Source organism: Mandrillus leucophaeus, unplaced genomic scaffold (genome assembly GCF_000951045.1).
Source record: "Mandrillus leucophaeus isolate KB7577 unplaced genomic scaffold, Mleu.le_1.0 Scaffold258, whole genome shotgun sequence".
Classification (NCBI taxonomy): domain Eukaryota; kingdom Metazoa; phylum Chordata; class Mammalia; order Primates; family Cercopithecidae; genus Mandrillus; species Mandrillus leucophaeus.
This window is the reverse complement of record NW_012102676.1, coordinates 778,333-802,313: the sequence shown is the minus strand read 5'-3', so window position 1 is coordinate 802,313 and position 23,981 is coordinate 778,333. Positions and strand designations below refer to the sequence as shown.

At 40.1% G+C, this 23,981-nt stretch overlaps 1 protein-coding gene across 2 annotated transcripts in view; it reads right to left on the bottom strand.

Annotated features, from left to right (window-relative positions):
• The window catches only part of ISPD (isoprenoid synthase domain containing), a 334,494-nt gene extending 310,984 nt beyond the window's left edge, over positions 1-23,510 (bottom strand). For both annotated transcript variants that reach the window (XM_011983950.1, XM_011983951.1), the window contains exons 1-2: positions 23,254-23,510; positions 8,098-8,374 (exon numbers count right to left, since the gene is read on the bottom strand). In XM_011983950.1, coding sequence (XP_011839340.1) covers positions 8,098-8,374; positions 23,254-23,510 — 534 coding nt within the window. The remainder of the gene's footprint in view (positions 1-8,097; positions 8,375-23,253) is intronic.
• Positions 23,511-23,981: the final 471 nt, after the last annotated feature.

Below are 23,981 nucleotides of genomic sequence, written 5' to 3'. Positions count from 1 at the left end.
ACGTGACAAGTGTGTAAAAATAACTTACATGTGCCTGACATGTTACTGTAAGACATGACCAACAGTGAAACAAATGACTAACATAACTGACACGTGATACATGATCAACATATGGCCAACACGTTTGAGACACATGACTGATGCAATTGACATGATTGGCACATGACTATCACTGATGTGATTGGCACATAATTGGCACGTGCTTAACATGAGACCAATATGTAATACACAAACTATCAACATGATCACATTGATCACAAATGATCAACATGTGGCATACAACCAAAGCTTGACTAAAGCGTGTCTGACACGTGACCAATACAACTGGCAGGTAATTCACACATGACTGACACGTTTGACATGTGACACGTGACTGAAACTACCACCTGACCAACACGTGACTGACATGTGATTGACACATGATCATGTAATCAACACATGTGACATGTGACTGTGTGACCAGGACATGATTGACACGTGACCAAATGACACACTACTGATATGACATGTGATTGACATGACTGGCACGACGCAGACACGTGAATGATGCAACTGACACATGATCCACACATGACCAACATGACACTTGAGTGGTCAAGACTATCTACAAGTGATCATCACATGATCAAGTATGACACATGACTGACACATTGACACAACCATGTGACAGGTGATTCACATGACTGACACAAACACATGATCGTGTTTGACACGTGTCTGAGGCAAGACCAGTGCTTCACTGACACATGATTGACACGTGACTGACACGATTGGCATGTGACCATCACATGTGATTGGCACGTGTCCAACATGACTCACACGTGATCGACATATGATCACCCAATCACGTGGTTGACACAGACATGACCAACATGATGCAACAGCATGATTGACATGTCACCAACACAACTGACATGTGATTGAAACATGACTGAAACATGACCAACAGTTTGAAGTGACACGATTGACACCAGTGGCATGTGATCAACACATGGGTGAAATGTGACCGATGCTTAACCAATGACTGACATGTGACCAACATGTGTGACACGTGACTGACAAGACTGACACGTGATTGACCTGACAAGACTGACATGTGACCAACACGTTTGACATGACTGTCACAATTTATACAATTGAAATGCATCCAACACATGACTGATATGTGATTGAGTCATAACTGACACGTGATCAAGTGAGCAGCATATGTGACACATGACTGACCCATGACAAGGACGTGACTGACATGTGACCAACACATGACATGTGATTGACATGATTGACATGGGACCAACACGTTTGTGACAGGTGACAGGCAATTCACGATTGGCACATGACCAAAATGTGACTGACGTGATTGTCATGTGATTGTGATATGTAACACATAACCGATGCCTGATTGACACATGACATCACATGTGAGTCACACGATTGACATGTGACACAAGACTGATGCAATTGACAGGACTGGCATGTGGTCAACATGCTACTGACACAAGATCAACATAATAGACATGTGATCAACATGTGACATGACCACGTGACCAGAGCATTGACACTTGACATGTGACTGACATGAGACTGACACGATTGATGACATTTGTGACACAACTGACATGACTGAAATGATTGGCATGTGACCGACACATTTGTGACATGTAAGAAACAACTCACAAGATTAGCACATGCCCAACACGAGATGCAATCAACAACACATGATCCCAACACGTGATCGTGATACATGGCCAATGTGTTACCGGAAATTGACATGTGACCAACATGACTTGACACATGACATGTAACTGACATGCTTGTCACAAGTGACTGACAAGCAATTGACATGATTGTACATGACTGATACATGATCATCACGTGATCAACATGTGATGCATGACACCTGATTGACATGTGACAAACGTGACATGATTGACACATGATCACTATGTGATCAACACGTGTATAATGGGAGTGTTGTGGCCAACACGTAACGTGAGTGACATGGCTGACATGATTGACAATTGACATGACTGACATGTTTGACACATGATTGACTCACAAATGACACAATTGGAAAGCAATGAATACATGACACGTGATTGATGTTATCGGCACGTGTCCAACATGTGACTGATGTAATTGACATGTGATTGCATGTGTCCAATAGATGCCACACATGATCATCACGTGATCAACACGAGTGTGACATTTGACTGGAGCATGGCTGACACATGACCCACGATTGCCACATGATTGCCACATGATTGACGTGACTGACATTTGTGACATGTCACTGACATGATTAGAACATGATACATCTCCAACTCGTGACCTGAGATTCACACAACACGTGACTGTCACATGAACACCTGTGTGACATGTGAATCGACATGACATGGAGCATGATTGACACTTAACCAACACGTGACCGACATAATTGACAAGTGGCATGTGACCAACATGTTTGTCATGTGACTGACCCGATTGACAGGATTGGCACGTGACAAACTGGTTACTGACACGTGATCACTCGTGATTGTCATGTGATCGACACGTATGACACGTGACCGATGCCTGACATGTGACCAACATGTATGACATCCAACACATGACTGACGTGATTGACATGACTGACATGTCGACATGATTGACACGTGACTGACGTTTGTGACATGTGATTGACATGATTGGCATGTGACCGACAGGATCACACAATCACGTCATGATTGACACGACTGACATGTGAGAAAACCAATTCGTGACACATTACACATTTGTGACACGTGACCAACACATGTGACATGGCACATGTCCAATATGTGTGATGGAAGACATCGACACGTGCTCAACACATTTCTGACCCATGCCTGACACGTGTGTGACATTTATAAAAGTTATACATTTGTAATTGCAGTTTTAATTACAAAGGATACAACTGCCAAATGAAGACACACAGGGTGAGGCCTGTGGGAATCCTAAACCTTTTATGCCTTGTCTCCCTGTACACCACCCTTCCAGCACAGCCCTGTGTTCAATAACCAGGTACTCTCCTGGACCAGGGTCCAGAGTTTGAGGTTTCATGCTAGAGGCATGACTAATTCAATCACTGGCCACCTGGTTGAACTCAATCTTCAACTCCCTTCCTGTCCCCAGAGGCTGAACTGGTTCAAAGCCTCTAATCACATTATTTCATCTTTCTAGTGACCAGCCCCCTTCCTAAATCATGTCTTCTCATTAGCATAAGCTCAGGTATAATCCAAGGAGCTCATAAACAACAGACTCTACTGTTACTTCAAGAATCCCAAAGATTTAGAGTCTTCCTCCCAGGAACCTGGAATAAAGGGCAAATTCTTTATTATTCAGCAGACTGAAATGCACATTTAACATGGGAATGAGGTAGTCACAGGTGACTTTGGAAAGAATGGTCAGAGGAAAAAGTAGCCAGACTGCTACGATTTATAACATAGATTAGGGGTATGGAAGGTGAGAAATGTGTAAGAAGTCGATCACCAACAAGAGCATAAAATGACTAGAGGTGATGGAGTACAAAGCTGAGGTAAGAAAGATGTACAAGTAACTTAGAAAATGCCTTCTCCCACCAGGAGCAATACTTAGGAGGTTCCTTTGCTGATATAGTCTCATTTGAGTTATCCTATTGTTAGTGTTCTTAGAGTCAAAGTAATATTTAACCTGTTGGTCCTTCTTAAAATTATTCTCACTTACCTTTGATTTCTCCACATTCCAATTTATTTTACTCTTTCCAACATTTCCCTTATAACAAAGTCTTCATTGCCACTTCTTTATCTGACTTAATTATGCAGAAATATACAAGTCATTCTGACTTAGAAAAGATTATGGACCTCTAATTTTGGTAATATGATAGACCAGGTATCTTGAAACACCTCTTTCACTAAAAAAAAAATAATAATAATAGTATAGGAGAGAATTTTACAAACAGCCTTTTAAGAGTATGTCTGGACTCAACCAATCACCTAAGAGTAAAACAACCTGATAGCTAGAAATTAGAGAAATAAGATGGCAAAGATGCTTTCAGTTAAAAAGAGGCTTTAGTTTTAACAGATGAGAAGAATGAGGACTAAGACCTTGAGGGTGTGCTACTTGGTTATAACTGTAATTTCCACACTAAGCCCCATAAAAGGGAAAGTCCCTCATTTAGGTAGTTAGGGCAAGGGAGGAGAGACAAGTGAAGGAAAACAGCAAGCAAAATTATCTTTGCTTGGGATCTCAAAGGGCAGGGACAGTTTTCCCTGAGAAGTTATAACAATAAAGCTTGGCTTCATGTGAGTTTAGAGTTTCATTTAACATTACCACAGAATCTATAAAACTTCAAGCCAAGAATTAATGTAAAGTTGTTCCAAGTTAGTGAAGCCCTTAGGATCCCTGGCAGAAGGAATAAAAATCCATGCCTCAGAAACACACCCTTATCCCATGTTCACAGAACTCCTGATGATAAACTCTTGCCAAACATGGGCTTACAATCCAAATTATAAAACAAAGGAGGAAACAAATTATGAACAAAAGTAAACAGAAATGAAGAGTTAGTGAATTAAGCTACCAAGAAGTACTATTGGCTATAGTGTATAAAGTATTATGTTCAGAGCTTAAAAGGCAAAAGAATTAAAAAACAGAAAGGAGATTAATCATACATTATAAGGGACAAAATGGGACTCCAAATAATTTCAAAATGTTGGTTTTAAAAGTCCTTAAACAGGATATTAGACAGAGCTAAAAAAAATGAGAAATTGGAAACAAGTTACCTAGGATGCAGCATACAAAAACAGCAATATGAAAGAGAACTTAGGACACATGAAGACTGGATAAGAGTGTATCATACGTACAGTATACATAAGGTGAGGGGAAAAGAGTTGTCAGGACCAGAAATGAGACAGAATCAATATTCAAATTAGATAATTATTCAGATTTTTCTAGAGTAAAAATATGAATCAACTTTCATAAAGGACAATAGATCCAAAGCAAGGGAAAAAGTCTATATAGACACATCAGAGAGACTAAACACATAGGAAAAATAAATTATCTCAAAAGCATTCAGAGAGAAAAGGAAAATTACTTTCAAAGGAATACAATTAGGTTGGTTAGACTTCTCAAAAGCAGCATAAAAGCCAGGAGTCAGTGACATAACCTGATTTCAAAATAGTGAGGGTGGGGGAAAGAATTGTAGACTTAGAATTCTATACCCAGAAAAACTATCATCATTAATGTAAGACAGATATAATCCTGATGGAATTTGGTCCCGACCTTATGGAAGCCATCTTGCCTCCCTGTAGGGCCTGACAATGTAATATAGGCAAAAAGTAAAACTGGGCCCTTGTGACACTTTTGAGCTCTACAACCTTAATTGCCAGTCTTAATCGCGGACATCTGAGTCTCTTGAGGCATTCTCTTTACCAGTTTAAGTTTTTTTAATTAAGCAAAATGGAACATAAATTAAAACAGTTATTGTTAGCATACATAACCCACCCCTCCCTAAAGATAATCACAGTGTAGCTTGTTCAGAAAATGTGTCTGAAAGGGACCTTTAGGTAGAACCTGAAAATTAATACCTGTGAAGAAAAATCATCAGTTAAGGAGTCTGTAGAAAACTAAGATAACAAAAGGCAATGAGTTAAAAGGAGGCATGGAAAACTGTCTGAACACTGTGTGACTGTGTTTATGTTGTTATGATTGTAAGTCAGTACAGTGTGAGAGAACTGGCAGGACATAGTGCCTGTAGTTAACTGAGAATACTGGGACACTATCCTAATTGTTTTAAGAAAATTTAAAATAAACCAAAGAGGTTACAGGATGTCTGCAATGGACAACTACATGACTAATAGCAGACTCTTCCAGATTAGCTGAATCTAGCCTTGGGCTCTTTTACAACTTTCAAAGCTGTAGATAACCAATAGCAATGCAAAACAATTCTTACCTATAAACATGCAAATAAATTATGTCTACTGGAGTTTCAATTGACTCTCCCATGAAAAAGTCAGTTTTCTATTTTAATTCAATTCAACATCCCTTTTTACTTTGTATAAGTGTTTTTCCGGATTCAACTTCAAACCAGTTGTAACATCTGTCTGGTTCTCTCATTAATAAACTTGAAAAAATTATTAAACATGGATGTATATAAAACTCATGATTTTACCCTTTATGTTTTAACACCAACAAAAACAAGGCAATATTTCTAAAAGAAACCGTATATCTGAGGTTTACTTAAACAAGTTGTAACGTTTTATTCTGAACCAGCTTCTTAATCAAACCAGAAAATTACAGATTTCATTGAAATATAATTTGTTTCATTTAAGATGCATTATGTGAGTAAACCTTACAAATTATATTCCAAGAAACAATCTAATAGGTACTCCCCCAAATCTGCAAAAAGTAACTGCTATGTATTTTAATATGTTCTATTAAATCACATGTAAGACAATGATATCCTCAGAATATTAATTGGAACAAGATAAAGGCTTCTTTTGTCTTTTAAGACATACTACCAGAAGAATCACTTTATGGACAATATCTCAGAAAAACTTTCTGCTTATTACCCAACAACAACAACAAAAAATCACAGATGTGTGCAATTATTATAGTGAGTGTAAGTGAATTTTCCAGAAGGTAACCCAGGCAAAAAAAAAAAAAAAAAATTGTATATATGCATTGGAATGAATGTTGGTCTACCAAATTGTATTGTCATCCCTAAGAACTTTTCCAAATGCGCAAAATGTACTCAAATTCTTAAGTTGAAAATCCTTTGCTTCTTTATGCCTTCTCACCACCCTTGCAACTGATTACCTTGCCTCTACCATAATTGAGCTGTCTGGAGAAGAGGAAGGAGTCAAGGGGGAAGGCACAAGAGCCAGGGGAAAGTTTTGTGGTCATTAATGGTTCCTGGACCACAAGTTTCACTACCTTAAATACCATTTATCCTTTTGTTTAAAGGCAAATCAAAATATTTCATTTGGTCTGTGAAATTCTTATACAGTTTTAAATTTAAAGTGAAATTCATGTTGCAGAAGGAAGAGATGAAGTTAGGGAAAATTTCCTATGGCAATTCAAATACACATGTGTTATTGAAGTTATAGACTGTGTTTCCTAAATAGGTTTTAAAGAGGAGGAAAAAAAAAAAAAAAAAAAAAAAAAAAAAAAAAACAAAAAACTTCTGGGCACCCTGATGACTAGGAAGGCTTGCCTCCTGTTGGTCTATAATCTTAAAGGAAACTATTACATAGATGTTATAATTCATCTTAAAATAATACCCTTTAAGCACTTAGTATTCTAATAGTTAACATAATTTCCAATCCTAAAATAATCTTACAAGTATTAGTTTATATATTTTCACAGGTCGGGAAAATGGACTCAGAAAGTTAAAAACACGACATCACTAACAAGTAAAAAGACAGATTTAGGCCTAGGTCTGTCCAACTTCATAGCCTATTTCTATTATACAATACCATGGTTTGGCAATAAATTTCACTAAGTCTCCAATTCAGACTGCAAACAAGTTTAGTATCTATTATCATATTTACGTAATTTTACTTGGTAATAGAAGGGAAAAAATAAACATGCTCCAAAGATTACAATAGGTCTTTTGCTATCCTGTGTTTATTTTGGTGAAACAAATGGAAACAATTGTCATCTCAAGATGATTTACTCTAAGGGCTATGAAAATCTTATATAGTATATACTAGAAAACAAACCACTTCTGAAACTTTAACACAAAATTGAGTACAATGGACCACATTATACATATCCTATACTTCTCAGAGATTTCTCAGGTATTTTTAATATAACTGTCTTTTAATTTTCATTAAAGTTTCATTCATATCTATAACTGTAATAACTTTAATACATTCTTCTCCAAATACCTCATATCACATTATGGTAGATAACTATAGCAAAAGATATGTTCCAGAACAGTCTCAATCTATAAAGTTCCTACAACCAATCACCATAACATCTTTAGGTCATCATGCACATTTTAAATAATTTGACATTTAAACAGAATTGAATCAAAATTCAGCAAATGAACCACACTACAGTGTTTGTCCCTTCTGTCTAGTCTCAAGTAAAAAGACTTACCCCATGTTCCTTCGCAGCTGTGACAACTTTAAGGAGGACATCTTCTTCAACAAATGGTCTCACTGCATCATGGATAATCACTACTTCTGGCTTAGAGAGTTTAGAGTTGAGCTGATCTTCTGCCAGTGCTTTCAGTCCACTGAAAATTGACCTGTGGCGGGTCACTCCAGCTTCGACCAGTGAGATGCGTTCATGCTGATACTTCTGAATAATACTTTTCATGACTTCCATGTTCTCTCCAGTTACTGCCACAACAATGTCCTTTATCCAACATACTCTAAAAGGAAAGTATGTGTATAATTCATAAGTTAATTCTTAGACAACTAAAGTAACAGAAAATTGAATCACTAATATTGGTATATTTACATAGGGAGATTAAAAGCTGCAAGTGAATAAATCAGTTTTATGTATTTTTATTAGGTCCAGTAAAGAGGTTGATGAAAAAGAATCAGTGAGTGTTTAACACTATAGCTCTAGACAGTGTTTCGTATTATGTAGAATATCCTATATGACACAGTATATGTATATAGTATATAGTACTACCAGATGTCATTTTTTAAATTTGAATAATTAGAATATCAGATTGTATGAAAAATAGCCTATAGTAGGAATATGCTTTTAAATTTTTCCAAATACTTTTCCCTTCAATGAAACAATTCAAAGCACTTTTGACATCCAAAAGTTGACTGTCTCTTTCAAGAATTCCACCGAGATGGCAGCCAACCACTTGAACACCAACAAAGCTGGAAAACTTAGCTAACACAAGCCTTGCTAAATATGTACCTTAAATGGGACCATCATAATTAATATTGTAGCAATAAGGTTTAAGTAAAGTGGAAAAGCTTACAATTCATGAAAGATGATTGTTCTATTGAGTCATATATAAAACATAAAGCCATGTTTCTCTTCTAAAACATGCTCAAGACAGAGTCTCACTCTGTGCCCCATGCTGGAGTACAGTGGCACCATCTCAGTTCACTGCAACCTCCGCCTCCTGGGTTCAAACGATGCTCGTACCCCACCTCCCAAGTAACTGGGATTACAGGCACCTGCCACCACGCCCAGCTAATGTTTGTATTTCTTTTTTAGTAGAGACAGGGTTTCACAATGTTGCCCAGGCTAGCCTTGAACTCCTGACCTCAGGTGACCCACCCACCTTGGCCTCCCAAAGTGTTGGGATTACAGGTGTGAGCCGCTGGGCCCAGCCTGTAAAACATTTTCTTAAAGAAGGACCTACTGACATACTAGACTGCAAGTGGTCCACATTACTGAGTTGCTGCTGCATTAGAGTCTGGTAGACTTGTCTGGAACACCAGTGCAAATGGAGGCAAGTGTCACTGTAGACTCAACATACCACAGCCCAAAAGCCCAGACCAAGACAACTATCTCTGACTCATGATATCAATTCTGAATAAAGAATTAATGTTTAATTCTTAGCCTATGAGATCCTATACTTTTCATGCTAAAACAGTTAAGTCTTTAGAATCTTTTTAAAGACATGGAAGGGCCTGAATATTACTGCAGAAAGATGACCTTTACTGAGAAATGAAAGTGAACATTGGGCTGCTTCACTCAGTAATGTCTCCTACCTCTTGTTATTGAACAGACCCTTTCCACAACCCAAAACCCCATTCTGCCTGTAGCTAAAACAAGACTACCCTGATGAACAAAACCAAGAGCTACTTTAGAGGTGACACTGCCTTTTCATTTGAAGCCCATTTCTTTAATAAATTTTATTGAGCACCAATACATTATCAGCATCAGCTGGGCACGGTGGCTCATGCCTGTAATCCCAGCACTTTGGGAGGCTGAGGCAGGTGGATCACTTGAGATCAAGAGTTCGAGACCAGCCTGGCCAACATGGTGAAACCCGTCTCTACCAAAAAAACAAAAAATTACCTGGGTGTGGTGGCACACAACTGTAATCCCAGCTACTCGAGAGGCTGAGACAGGAGAATCACTTGAACCCAGGAGGTGGAAGTTGAAATGAGCCAAGATCGTGCCACCGTACTCTAGCCTGGGCAACAGAGCAGGACTCTGTCTTCAAAAAAAAAAAAAAAAAAACTTATCGAGGATACAATAGAAATAAACCCTCAGAACTTACAGACACGAAACAAGAACACCAATCAACCATTGCAAGCCATGATCATCACAATGAAGAAGTCCACATTCAGAACAACAAGTAGGCTGAGTAGCTAAACAGTCTGGAGGCGGCTTTGGGGGCGTTCTACAAGGAAAGGGAGTTTGCATTGAGACACAAGGGATGGGTGGCAGGTAAGCAGGCAAAGGAGCTAGGAGAGAGGGAGAGAGGACTGGTCCAAGTAAAGGCCACAGCAAGGTCCTCATGGGCTGAGAGGAAGCGGAGCTGGAGTCCCCCGAACAAGGAGAAGGCCGCATGCAGAGCCTGGAGACCCAGGCAAGAGGTGGGCAGAATCCTAGGGGTTTTAAAAACTTTAATCCTAAAAAGAGGATAGGCAGCCATAGAAAAGCTTTAAGCAGGTGAGTACACTCAGGCCAAAAACCAATACTCACTCATCACTTCTAATAGCAGTTTTTGGTAAACAGAATAATGAACCCAGAAAGATGTGCACTTCCTTACTCATGAAACCTGTGACTGTGTTACCTTAAATGGCAAACAGGACTTTGCAGAGGTGATAAAGGATTTTGAAACAGGGAGATGGTCCTGAATTATCTAGGTGGATCTAATGTAATCACAAGAGTCCTTATAAAGGAAAGGAGGTCACAGGAGAGTCACTGGAGAAGATGTGATGACAGAAGCAGATGTTAGACTATTGCAGGGCCCCAAGCCAAAGAGCATGAGTGGCTTCTAGAATTTTGTTTTTTGAAACAGATTCTCTGTCGCCCAGGCTGGAGTGCAGTGGCGCAATCTTGGCTCACTGCAACCTCTGACTCCCAGGTTCAACAAATTCTCCTGCCTCAGCCTCCCAAGTAACTGGGATTACAGGCAGCTGCCACCACACCTGGCTAAGTTTTGTATTTTCAGTCGAGATGAGGTTTCACCATACTGGCCAGGTTGGTCTCTAACTCCTGACCTCAGGTGATCCACCCACCTCAAACTCCCAAAGTGCTGGGATTATAGGAGTGAGCCCCATCCATGGCCAGCCTCTAGAATTTAGAGAAAGGCAAGGAAATGGATACTACCCCAAATCTTCCAGAAGGAATGCAGTTTTGCCAACACCTTGATGCAGCACAGTGAAACTAAATTGAGACTTCTGACCTCCAAAATTTTAAGAGAATGTGGTTTTAAGCCGTTCAGTTTGTGGTAATTTTTATAGCAGCAATAGGAATCACAAGAGCATAAAGTTTACTCTGACTGCAGGGAGGAGAAAGGATTCAGCAAAGAGAGAAAGGATGCAGAGAGACCAGTTAGGAGGTGGCTGCTGTAATCTGGGCAATGCAATGATGGTCACTTGGGTACCAGGTGGAGCTGGTATATGGCGTTTTAGAGATAGTCTATTCTAGAGGTAACCATCTACATGAGTCAGGAAGAAAAAGTAGCAAAATAAGACAAGTATCACTTAATAATAGGCAATATAAATTAAGCACTATGTCTTAAACATTTTTTATATTTTAACTCTTGTAATCTTTACAATACCTCTACACAATCTCTCATACAAGAGACAAAAAGATCAGAATATACAAAGACGTTACTTTTTTCTATACTACCATCTTATTCTAAAAAAAAAATGAAGCAGTAAGAAATTTTTACCATTTTTCAAAATAATACATCATTTCATTTTATTTCCTCTTCTAGAATTAGGCTCCATCATAGACACAATGTCTGCTTTATCCATTGCCTTACACCTAACTCCTAGTGGGTGCTCAGTACATTATTTGTTGAAAATGACTCTAGTCTGTCTCATCTACCGGGGGCAGTATAACATCTTACAACACAACATAGTCTCAAGGATTATGAAAACAAAGGAGCCTCTCATTACCCCGACTAGCTACAAATATATAAATAAATCTAAGAATGAAAACAGCATTCCCTATGCACTGTGATTTTGTTGATTGTTTTGTTTCTAGGTATTTGACTCTCTGCTCTGATTTCTAGGTCCTAAGGCCCCTCGAGAGCTGAGATTACTTTCATGTTTCACACACCTTGGGAGGATTTTAATCACAATCAAAAATAATTCAATTCAGAACTCCAAAGAACAATCTGTAGTAATCTATACAGGCAATGGAAGTGATTCTGGAATAAGACTAAACATGGGTTGTTCTTTGTTTTGTAGTCCATTTCCTAGGCCTTTCATTGAAAATTTAGCAATTGCAGAACTTACACTGCACTCACAGTTTCAAATTAAAGTTACTAGCAAGTGGTGAGTGACAGTTCTTCAATCCCTCTTCAACGTGAGATTTCCCAAGGTTCTGGCTCCACTGCCACAGCTGTGACCCAGACGGTCATCTCTACCATAATTTACTGCACTAGCCCCTTAGTTGTTCCCTCTTACTCTTCTTATCCCAATACAATCCATTCTCACCACTTCTAGATGATCTTTCTCAAGCACAAATCTGAGGTCATCCCCTGCTGGCTCTTGGGCAAGACCCTTCAAGACCTGACCTCAGCCTACTTCATGCACATCACTTGGTCTCTTCCCTGCCCTCTTACTGTCACACCCAGTGCTCCCTGAAGGGAAGGCAATCTCTCACACTCAGGTACTTGCATGCGCTGCTTACCTGGCCTGTCAACACTGTCCCCATCCCTCTCTCTTCCCTAACTGCCCCACCTCCCTGCCGGCCCTGCCCGAGTCCTACTTACTCATCAGTTCTCAGTTCAGGGATGGCTCCCTCCAGGAAGCTTTCCCTGACTGCCATTCTGCATACAACATCCCCGCTTCTCAGTTTGCAGACTGCTTATACACATAGAGTCTTAAGGACTATACTGCACTCTGTTTATAACTTTATCTTCCTCACTAGGCTGCCAACTCATAGAAAGCAAAAACTATGTCCCAGAACTTACCACATACTCAACTTTCAGTAACATAGTAGAAATAACACCTAAAACATATGGAATGTTTGCTTGGTACTAGGCAATCAATATGTAGACTATTTCGCCTGCAATATCTCAATATCCATATCAGCTCTATAAAGCACATTATCATCATCTCAGCTTTACAGATGAGGACACAGGCAGTAACTTGCCCATAATCACACAGCTCAGAGACTAAGGGACCAAGCTGTGACCTCCAGTCTGACTTTGGAGCCTATAACTTTAGCCTCTGTAAATAATGCATCAACACTGTCTCTGAGAGGAAGGTGGAAAATCCAGGAGAGAAAAAATCATTTTGGATCATTGTGTCTACAGCACTTCATTTATATTAAGGTTGAAACACATAACATTCCTGCTTTTATAATCAAAAGTGTTCAAGTTTCTTAAAATTTCTTGTAACTCAAGCAGAAGTAGGCATTCTTTCTTGTGTTCATTTAGTCATTCAACAAACATCAATTAAGTATCAAACATTTGCCAGGCACTATACTAGATACTGGTGAATCAGTAATGAACAAAGACTGACAGAATTCCTAACTTCTCAACCACGTGTCAGTAAGTATCTGTTAAATAAATAGGAGAATGCTTGAATAATTAGGCATAAGAACTGCTCTTAGATTTACAGAAAGCTACTAAAAGCATTTCATACATACTTCAGCTGTTTATTAGTGTGACATGTTCCCTTTTAAATATAGGAGTTATAAGTACGTATTCAACTAAATCAGTAGTATTTTTAAAGGAAAGATTACAACTTGTCCTCTAAACTATTCGCCTGTTACTTTTCATAGTATATTCTACCAGAAAAAAATGGTTAAACTTTTAAAGAAATCAGGTTGCTGCTTTTTAAAGAAAATTTACATTGACTTAAAATGTTAAAATATGATGAAGAATTAAGAGGAAGATAGGATAATACTTGACATAAAGTAATCATTCAAATATCTATTCAATGAATTAACTCCCAATTTTACTAGATTGCCTTAAAATAACTCAAATTCTCTGTTCCATCAGAGAGAAAACAGTCAAAGTAGATGTAAACAATTACAAACAGACACTTATGGCCTTACACTATTTCAAACAATTGTATGAGACTCCAAACAGAAAATGGCATTTTAAACCAATATTTCTCAAACTGCCGATTTCGGGTCCCATTAGAGTGTCATAAAATCAGTTTATAGTAAGTTTTAGACCAACATTGTTGGGTAAATGAAATGGAAATAGAACAGAAAAATTAAAATGCATAGCACAGAGATAGGTTGTTTTCAAGAATTTTCTTTCAAATGTGTGTGAGTGTATAAGTAAATATGTGTTTGTCACTGAGCCATGAGGCAAAAATGTAATTCTTGTAACAGGTCACAAAAAAAGTTTGGAAAACACTGTTTTAGAACACTCTTCAGAGATAGCAGGCTTATAAAGCTATTTTGGTCAGCAATCAAGCATACACCTAGTACTTGCAAGTCTTTTTAAGTACTGTTTGTATTTCTAAGGATTTATTCACATTCTTTTCTAGTTATAGAATTAAAAGTCTTTTACAGTATTAAAATTTAATAATGTAAAATCATGGGACTGAAAAAGACCTTAAGTACCTCACACAGTGCCTACCGATCAAATATTTGCTGAATAAAGAGATCTAGTTTACCTCTTAACTGAGGACAAGTCCACACCAAACCCTCAGCAGCCTAATTCTGTCAAGTTCTCCTGAATATTTCCTTTCTAGCACATTCCATAGGCAAATAGGAACCTAGCCTTAAGCTCTATTACACCTACAGACATTGAGGAAGAAACATAATAACTCAAAAGTTATTTTCTCTTGGAATAACAAATATTGCTTACAGGAATACTCGGCCCAGACAGTTTTTAACAGATCAGTTGGGAACAGAACATTTTAACAAATGCTTTATGAAACAGATGGGAAAGATCAGTCCCTGTTAACACCTCTGAAAGCCCTCTCATCCAGTCTGCAGAGTTTGGCTGCAAGGGGACAGTGGCAGCTGCTGCTCATTTCCATGGCAGCCTGCACGGAAACTTGGCCTCTGGATTGTACTGTGGACATAATTCATAGATCTCTATGTCTCCATACCGACCCTGACGTTTTAGCAGCAAAATATTGAATTGGCATGATGGGGCTGGCTCTTGGATTACCTTTGCAATGTCAAGCCTTCCTACTATGGCCCATGAAGGCTGCCAGTTGTCAGGCCTCAGCCTACCTGCCTTAGTCTTATCACTTATTTTTAAGGTGTTCCATGGGGTCTTTTGGAAATGTGAAACTGACCTCTAATCATCTGATCTATACAAAACACAAGTCCCATGGCTCAGACTTGACCGTTTTATTAAGGAAGCCTTGAGACAAAATTTTAAGTCAAATTCATCTAACCACGCAACTAAAAGCATTCCTTTCTCATTCTGAACCTCTAATACAGTTAATCACTAAGAGCTATCAACACTAGCTCCTAAATATTTCTGTCTTCTCTACTCCATTCCTGTTATCTCAGCCTAATTCAAGTGATCAACATTGTTCATCTGGACTAACATTTATATCTTTACTTGTATATCTTGTTCAACAGAATTTGCTGTGGTTTTCCAAAATCTAGGACAGAATATGCAACAGTACACAAGAAAACAAATTGAATAAATGAAGAAAAGTTTTTTTGAAAAACTAAGCTAATATACTGAAACACACACTATGGAATCTTAAACAATAATGAAACATAGACTTTCATTGATTTCCAACCCCAATCTCAACCTGAAGATTTAGTTTCCATAATATAAACACATACAGATCTACAAAACTGATTTTTCTCCCCAAAATTTACCTGGAGTTGTCTGACTCAAGGAGACTAATTCACTCTAGCCAAACTGAAAAGATTCTGAAACATGAATCAGTGCCAATAGATTAACACACAATGATACACATGACTATCATAAGGTCTAGAATACTTTCTAATCAGTGGAACAGCACATTTTCCTATAGATTTATAGGGGAGGCCAAGTCATAACAACCTTTGAAAGCATGAAACCATCTAAATGAAAAAGTTACCTTAGGCATTGTCCTCCATCTAAGAGTTCGAAAACCTCATGAAGTATGAGGAAAGCCCTGCCAGACCTTGTTCAAATCCACTCTCAGGAATTCCCACCCCCTACCCAACTCATCACCAAGTCTGAATAAGCATGGCCGAAGTTTGCCTTTCTTACTCCCTTTCGTTGTAGTTGTCATCTTAGTCTATTTTTCAGCTATTTCAAGTTGACCACCCCCAACCCCAACACACACACACACACACATACACACACACACACACACACACACACACACACCATGACGCTTTCCTTGTATATTTAAACCAGAAATTAGATTACTGGCAGGAATTTTTGCCTCCTACAACAGATCCAGGGAATACATTTTTTAAAACAGTAAAATCTAGATACATGAATTTATAAATTGTGAGTGAATGTTACGGTTTAATTGTCAGAGGGTTTATGCCCCTGCCAACACCACCACTGTCATCTGATTTCTTGGAGCAATATATCCTTACAGAAACTCAGGTCACAAAGCAATAGTTATCTAAGGGATTAGTACCCCTAATCTCAGTTTCTTGTTAGTAAAAGGTGAAAACTAAAATTCCCTTTAGTTTATAACCTGGGGTTCAATAATTATATTTCAGTTCAGTCAAAAAGCCAAAACAACTTTTGAAATCCTAGAAACATTTTTAATCAACTTCTGAAAGGGTCTAGTTCCCAGCATAAAGTAGAAATGAGTTGTTATGTGATCCTTCCTAGTAATATCCATATGCACAATTCTGGACTACCATTCTTTAAGAATGGAGTATATTAACCTATACACACATTCATATATACTAATACGTAGGTCTATACATGTACATGATGCTTAATCATAATATACAAATATATCCACAAACAACATAATGTTGATATATTAAATACTTAGCTGTAAATCTCCATTTTCTCAGAGCCTTTAGCCAACAGGCCTCAGATAGTGGTGGGTTCAGAGGTACTTTTTAATCTCATTTAATCTGATAAGTAGTTTTCTAAGCAGTTTCAATGGCACAAAGTAGAACTTGACTAAACTAAAAGAACTTTTCTGATTTTGTCAAAAGGAAAATGGACAAGCAATCTGAAGTTCCAGTCAATTCACAAAATGGATTTCTTTCAATGATTCCTCCAACTCCTTGATTTTAGAAGAATAACTACTTTAATATATGGCATGTCTGAAATGTTGAAAACTTCCTTGAGTCATCTACCTTAGGCACTAAGGATCTCATTGTATCAAAATGTAGTCTCTCTTAATTCCCCCATTGCCATAGAGCACCTAACTCACGTCATTAGCTGTGCTAATTCTCAGCCAGAGAATAAGCCTCAGTATCTGTTAAAGATCTGGGAGTTTTACTCTTCCTTTTCAAGGATTCAATCAGGTGTCCCCTTTTCAGTGTTCTACTCCACCTTCAGAGATACCCTGTGCCTCTGATGCCTATACTTTTTCAAGGTCGTATAACTTTAATCATCTTACTTCCTAAGAAGTTCTACCTGAACTGAAGTTCTACCTGAAGGCTTATGTCTTAGCTTTCCTGGGTTCATTAAATATGATTAGGTTACCACCGTGCTGAGTTTATTAGTACTTCTTATCTGCTGCACTTCCTCTCATTCTTTCTCGCTTCTGTAGGTATACATTTTTAGCTCCTTTAGGTGGGTCAAGGAAGTAGTGGAAACAAATGAATGTGTAAGTGGCAGTCTTTAACTAGAGGCAAGACTGGTCATGCTTCTTCACAATTCCCTATCTGAATTTAGGAATTTGAGGCCAAAGTTCAGAAGTTTCTCCCTTTTCTTTTGTAGTCCCCAATTAGATTTTGTTCAAAATTCCAAAAGACAAATCAACCCATAAGTTATTTTCGACGGCAGTTTGAATTTCTTAGGTGAGATATTTAAAAAGTACTCACAATTTCTCAACCCTCTATTAGTGAGATAGCAAAAGTTTGGGCAAAGAAAATCCTTATGAGGGGCAAATAAAAAGAATTTTGAAGTCAAATTCAGGGCATCAATTTCAAACTATACTATAAGGCTACAGTAACCCAAACAGCAAGTACTGGTTCACAATAGACACAGCCCAATGGAACAGAACAGAGAACTCAGAAATAAAGTTGACAAAAAAAGGTAATTTTGGGGAAAAGGCCTCCCTATTCCATAAATGTTGGTAGGATAGCTGGCTAACCATATCCAGAGGAATAAAACTGGACCCCTACACCTCTCACCATACACAAAAATTAACTTGAGATAGATTAAAGATTTAAATGGAAGACCTCAAACTATAAGAATCCTAGAAGAAAACCTTGGAAACACCATTCTGGGGATCAGCCTTGGGAAAGAATTTCTAAGTCCTCAAAAGCAACTGCAACAAAAACAAAAATTGACAACTGAAAGCAATTTAAACTAAACAGCTTCTGCACAGCAGCCAGGTGCGGTGACTCACACTTGTAATCCCAGCACTCTGTGAGGCCGAAGCAGGTGGGTCACCTGAGCTCAGGAGCTCAAGACCAGCCTGAACAGCCTGGCCAACATGGTGAAACCCCATTTCTACAAAACATACAAAAAAAATTATCTGGGCATGGTGGCACATGACTGTAGTCTCAGTTACTTGAGGGCCTGAAGTGGGAGGACTGCTTGAGCCCAGGAGGTTGAGGCTGCAGTGAGCTGAAATCCTGCCACTGCACTCCAGCCTGGGTAGCACAGTGAGACCCTATCTCCAAAAAAACAAAAGAGCTTCTGCACAGCAAAAGAAACTATCAGAGTCAACAGGCCTTTGCTTGAGAGTGCAAAAACTAATATCCAGAATCTATAAGGAACTTTAAACAATTGAACCAGCAAAAAACAAATACATACATTAAAAATGCACAAATGACACGAACAAACACTTCTCAGAAGACAACATACAAGTATCCAACAAACAAAATAATGTTCCACATCACTAGTCAGAAATGCAAATCAAAACCACAATGAGATACCATCTCACACCAGTCAGGATGACTATTAAGAAAAAGTCAAAAAAACAGATGCTGGCAAGGATGCAGAGAAAAGGGGAACATGTATACAGTGTTAGTGGGGAAGTCAATTAGTTCAGCCACTGTGGAAAGAAGTTTGGAGATTTCTCAAAGAACTGAAAACAGAACTACCATTCAACCCAGCAATCTCATTAGTGGGTATATATCCAAAAGAGAACAAATACTTCTACCAAAAAGATGCATGCACCATGGTCATCACAGTGCTATTCACAATAGCAAACACAGGGAATCAACCTAGGTGCCCATCAATGGTGGATTGGATAAAGACAATATGGTATGTATACACTATGGAATACTATGTAGCCATAAAAAGAACAAAATCAAGTTCTTTGCACCAACATGATTGCAGCTGGGGGTCATTATTCTAAGAAAATTAACAGAGGAACAGAAAACCAAATACCACAAGTTCTCACAAGGGTACAATGGGTACTCATGGACATAAAGATGTCAACATCACACACCAGGGCCTATGGTGGGGAGGGGGAAGCGGGGAGGGATGGCATTGGGAGTTATACCTGATGTAAATGACAAGTTGATGGGTGCTGATGAGTTGATGGGTGCAGCACACCAACATGGCACATGTATACATATGTAACAAACCTGCACGTTGGGCACATGTACCCTAGAACTTAAAGTATGAAAAAAACAAAAAAAGATGTCAACAATAGACACTGGGGGTTATTCGAGGTAGGAGGGAGGGAGCAAAGGTGAAAAACTATTCAGTACTACACTCATTACATGGGTGATGGGATCAGCCATACCCTAAATTTCAGCATCACACAATATATCCAGGTAATAAACATACACACACACCCTCTGAATCTAAAATAGAAGTTATAAAAAAAATCAAATTTGGGGCATCACATACAGCTCTTGAAAAACAAGAAATGACATTCTCTCAGAATAACCTAGATGACTGACAGTGGTGACACCCATTGTTTTTCTTATTTGGGACAATGAGAACTGTAGTTTCCCTTTAATAAGTAAAAAGCATGCATAATGTCTCAACAGAGCATAAAAGTAGTCTTATAAGGCATTTTATACTTCCATGTCCTTTTCCTTATTTGAATTTGTATAAATTATCTTTTTTAATGAAGTGACTGAAGACTTTTGGCACCATACCCTAAGAAAACTATCAACAGTCTGTAGGGGTGATCTTTTACAGAAGGAGATAGGGGTTTTCACTTGGCAAACGGCCAAGCAGCACCCACACACTGCTATAAAGCAACCTTTCCAAGGACTTCCTAGGATATACCCAAAATATAATCATGTTCTATAAGTTCTTCAGACATAATAGTGATAAAAATGAGCCATGAAATATTTCAGAATGAAAATTTTGATGAGTTGCTATTGCTATTAGGATTTTGTGACTGCTGTTATCAATTAAGTAAAAGTGGAAGACAAGCGTTTTACTTTCCATAAACAAGGCCTTTCCAAACGTTCTTTTCCCTTAAAAGTGAGTATTAGTCTGTTTTCACACTGCTACAAAGAACTGCCCAAGATTGAGTTATTTATAAAGGAAAGAGGTTTAATTGATGCACAGTTCAGCATGGCTGGGGAAGCCTCAGGAAACTTACAGGCATGGTAGAAGGTGAAGGGAAAAGAAGGTGTCTTCTTCACAAGGCGGCAGGAAGGAGAATGAACACAGGAGGAACTACCAAACACTTATAAAACTACCAGATCTCATGAGAACTCACTATCAAGAGATCAGCATGGGGGAAACCAGTCCCATGATTCAATTACCTCCACCTGATCTCTGCCCCGTGATTCAATTACCTCCACCTGATTTCTTCCTTAACACACAGGATTACGGGGATTAAAATTCAAGATGAGATTTTTGGGTGGGGTCACAGCCAAACCATATCAGTGAGATTTTTAGTGTCCACCTATCTTAGGCTGCCTCAGAAGATGACAAAAAATTCAAGTTAATGCAAAAGTTTTCTCCATGGGAGAAAAGTTTAGTGTAAAAGTGACTATAATCCCCTATAGCTAATTACCAAGCAGATAAAGATCCTGCTGGCCAAGAACCATTGTGTCCCATAGAAATGCCTGCATATATGAGCTATGTTGTCACGATGTTCATGGCACTGGAATATTATAGGTAAGTGGTTCATGAAATGGTTTCAGGGACCCCTCCCCCCATCACCCAGAGAAATGGAATATTGCAACTGGAATCATTTCAAAATTTGAGTTTCAGATGTAATCTTTGGGAAGATTACATAAATCGGTGATTATGGCTCTTTACACTTCCATTTTTCAAACTCCAATATTCAAAAAGTAAAATAGTCATATGAGAACCTGAAACCGCCTTTGTGAAAATTATAACTGAGGAAATTGGGACAGTGAAAGATCAGTCCTAACTGACTCCATCTTGCTTCTAACCATTAAGCTGTCCTTGTTCATACCTTGGCGCAGGCCGAACTAACCTTGGGAAGGAATTTAGTTTATGGTTTGACTCAAACAAAATTGATAATAGCCCTTTCCCGAAAAGACCCCCTTCTTGCCTGGGGACCAGTCTGCCTTCATTGGACTAACAAATTAGCTACAAGATTAGAAATTACAGTTTAGGGGTCATGCAGCCTCTGGCTGCAAGAGTCTGAACCTCTCCAAATTGCTCCTGGGGATAACATCACTATTGTAAAACCTAAGGTCAGTGCTTGAGATATTTTACAGACCCTTCTCTCTCCATGAATCAGCTGACACCATCCAGACCAGTAATGTGTCTCAACCAGTTCTGCCATCCCACCCAGGAACAGAAGACACCAAGAAGACCTCACTTGGACCCCCATCTCCAAGCTGACCAATTAGCACTCCCCACTTCCCGAGTCTCTAACCGCCAAATTATCTTTAAAAACTCCGATCCCGAAATGCTCGATTTGATAATAATTTTGAGTAATAATTTTTTGAGTAATAATTTGAGACTGATTTGAGTAATAATAAAACCCCAACCTCCCGCACAGCCGACTCTGCGTGAATTACTCTTTCTCATTGCAATTCCCCTGTCTTGATAAATCGGGTCTGTCTAGGCAGGGGCAAGGCGAACCCGTGGGGTGGTTACAAAACAACTTGAACCTTTTGGCTTTTGAAGCATATGTGAGGGTTTGCGTGGGGCTCCTTACTGGAGAACGTGCCACTTCCCTTGGACTAGAACCTCACTAGCTCGGTTTTCAAAGCCTCCTGCAAAGGCTGTGTATGCTAAAGGATGACATCTATCTTGAAATGCAAACGGTTCGCATCAGTTCAAGGCTTCACAAACTACCACAGCTCCCCACTGGCTTCAGAAAAGTTCAGAACTATGTGGATATTTGTAATGCCGCTGCTTCCCACCCCTGCTCCCCCGCTCCAAGCTCCACCTCATTACTCAGGGCTAAAAACAAAGTAAGTTACTATTATAACATACCCCTCCATTTCACTTCCTCAGCTCCTCACTACTGTTCCCCTAGTCCTCCCTATCCCATTCCCTCTGTCTCCTTCATTTCCTCAGCTAGTTAACTTCAGTGCCTTTTCTAAGATAAAGGGGGTATGACCTTTATCTTAGGATTCAGGATTAAAGCCCTTTCCACCATTGAAAGGTTATTAAATTCTGCTCCTCTCCCCTCCTGCAGCACCTAGTAATTAGCGCAGTCTGTCTCACAGAGGGTGCTTGGTAAATGAATGAAAAAACCCAACACACACTCTGGAAACAGGTGTGCACGTACAACTCAATCCACGCATGCGCGGAGGCAGAGCCCCAGGACCGCGAGACTATCCGCACAGCTTCTCTTTAGGCCCCACAGCCAGAACTCCAAATTGCCTAGTATCAACCCATGCACTCTCTAATCCGGCGCCACACGCCGGGCCTTCCCCACCATCTCATCTGCTTGGGAACGTAAAGGGTTCTGTGGGGCAGCTGCAGCTTTTGTGCCCATCTGTCTCCAGAGCTTCCCATCTCTGGAACGCGGGAGGGAACAGAGCTCTAGCCTGAATAACTCAGCCCGGCCCGGCAGTTCCCGAGGTGAAAGTGCCAGCGCTAGAGCAGCGGCAGGGCGGGGAGCGGGAGACCGGGCCCCAAGGAACCGCGGGGCTAGCCCAGCTACGTATTACCTTTCCAGGGCCTGTAGGGTGTAGCTGATGAGCGGTCTCTCCAGGATGGGGCAGAATTGCTTCGGGGTGGGGACACCCATCCTCTCCCCGCACCCCCCGGCAGGCAACACGGCTGCCACGGCGAGCGAGTGGCGCCCGGGCTCTGTCCGGGCCGCGCTCTGCAGGGAGGCGGAAGCCGCGTGGTCCGCGCCGCGCTGACCACTCAGGCAAGGACCCGGCTCCGCGGGCCCGGAACTGCCAGGCGGCCCGGGCTCCATGGCTGCGGGCGGAGCGGCAAACCACGCTAGCCCCGGGCCGATGCGACCCCCCGCTGCTCCCACCCTCGGCCGGGGTCGCGGGGTGAAGGGCAGACCACGGAGAGGGACGCGGAGCGCGCAAGCAGAAGGCTCCCCCGTGAGCCGCCGGAGCCTCGCTGTTGCTGCCCCGCAGGGGACGATCCCGACAGCCGCGGCAGCAGCTGAGGCTACCGATCTGCCCTCGCGGCGCGGCTGCGGCCTCCGCACCCGGGCCCAGCGCCTCTGGGAGGGCTGACTTGCCCGCTCTGCGCTTCCCCCGGGCAGGCCCAGCTGTCGCCGCAAGTGGAAGTGTCAGCATGCCCTATATATCTAAAGATCGCAGATACTTAAGGGCCATGAGTATGCAGGAGAGGTCAAGCCTCTGTCCCATTCCTCCCTGCTTTAAAATTTTGGAAGAGATTGAGATTCAAATCACGGGATGGGACGTAGGGT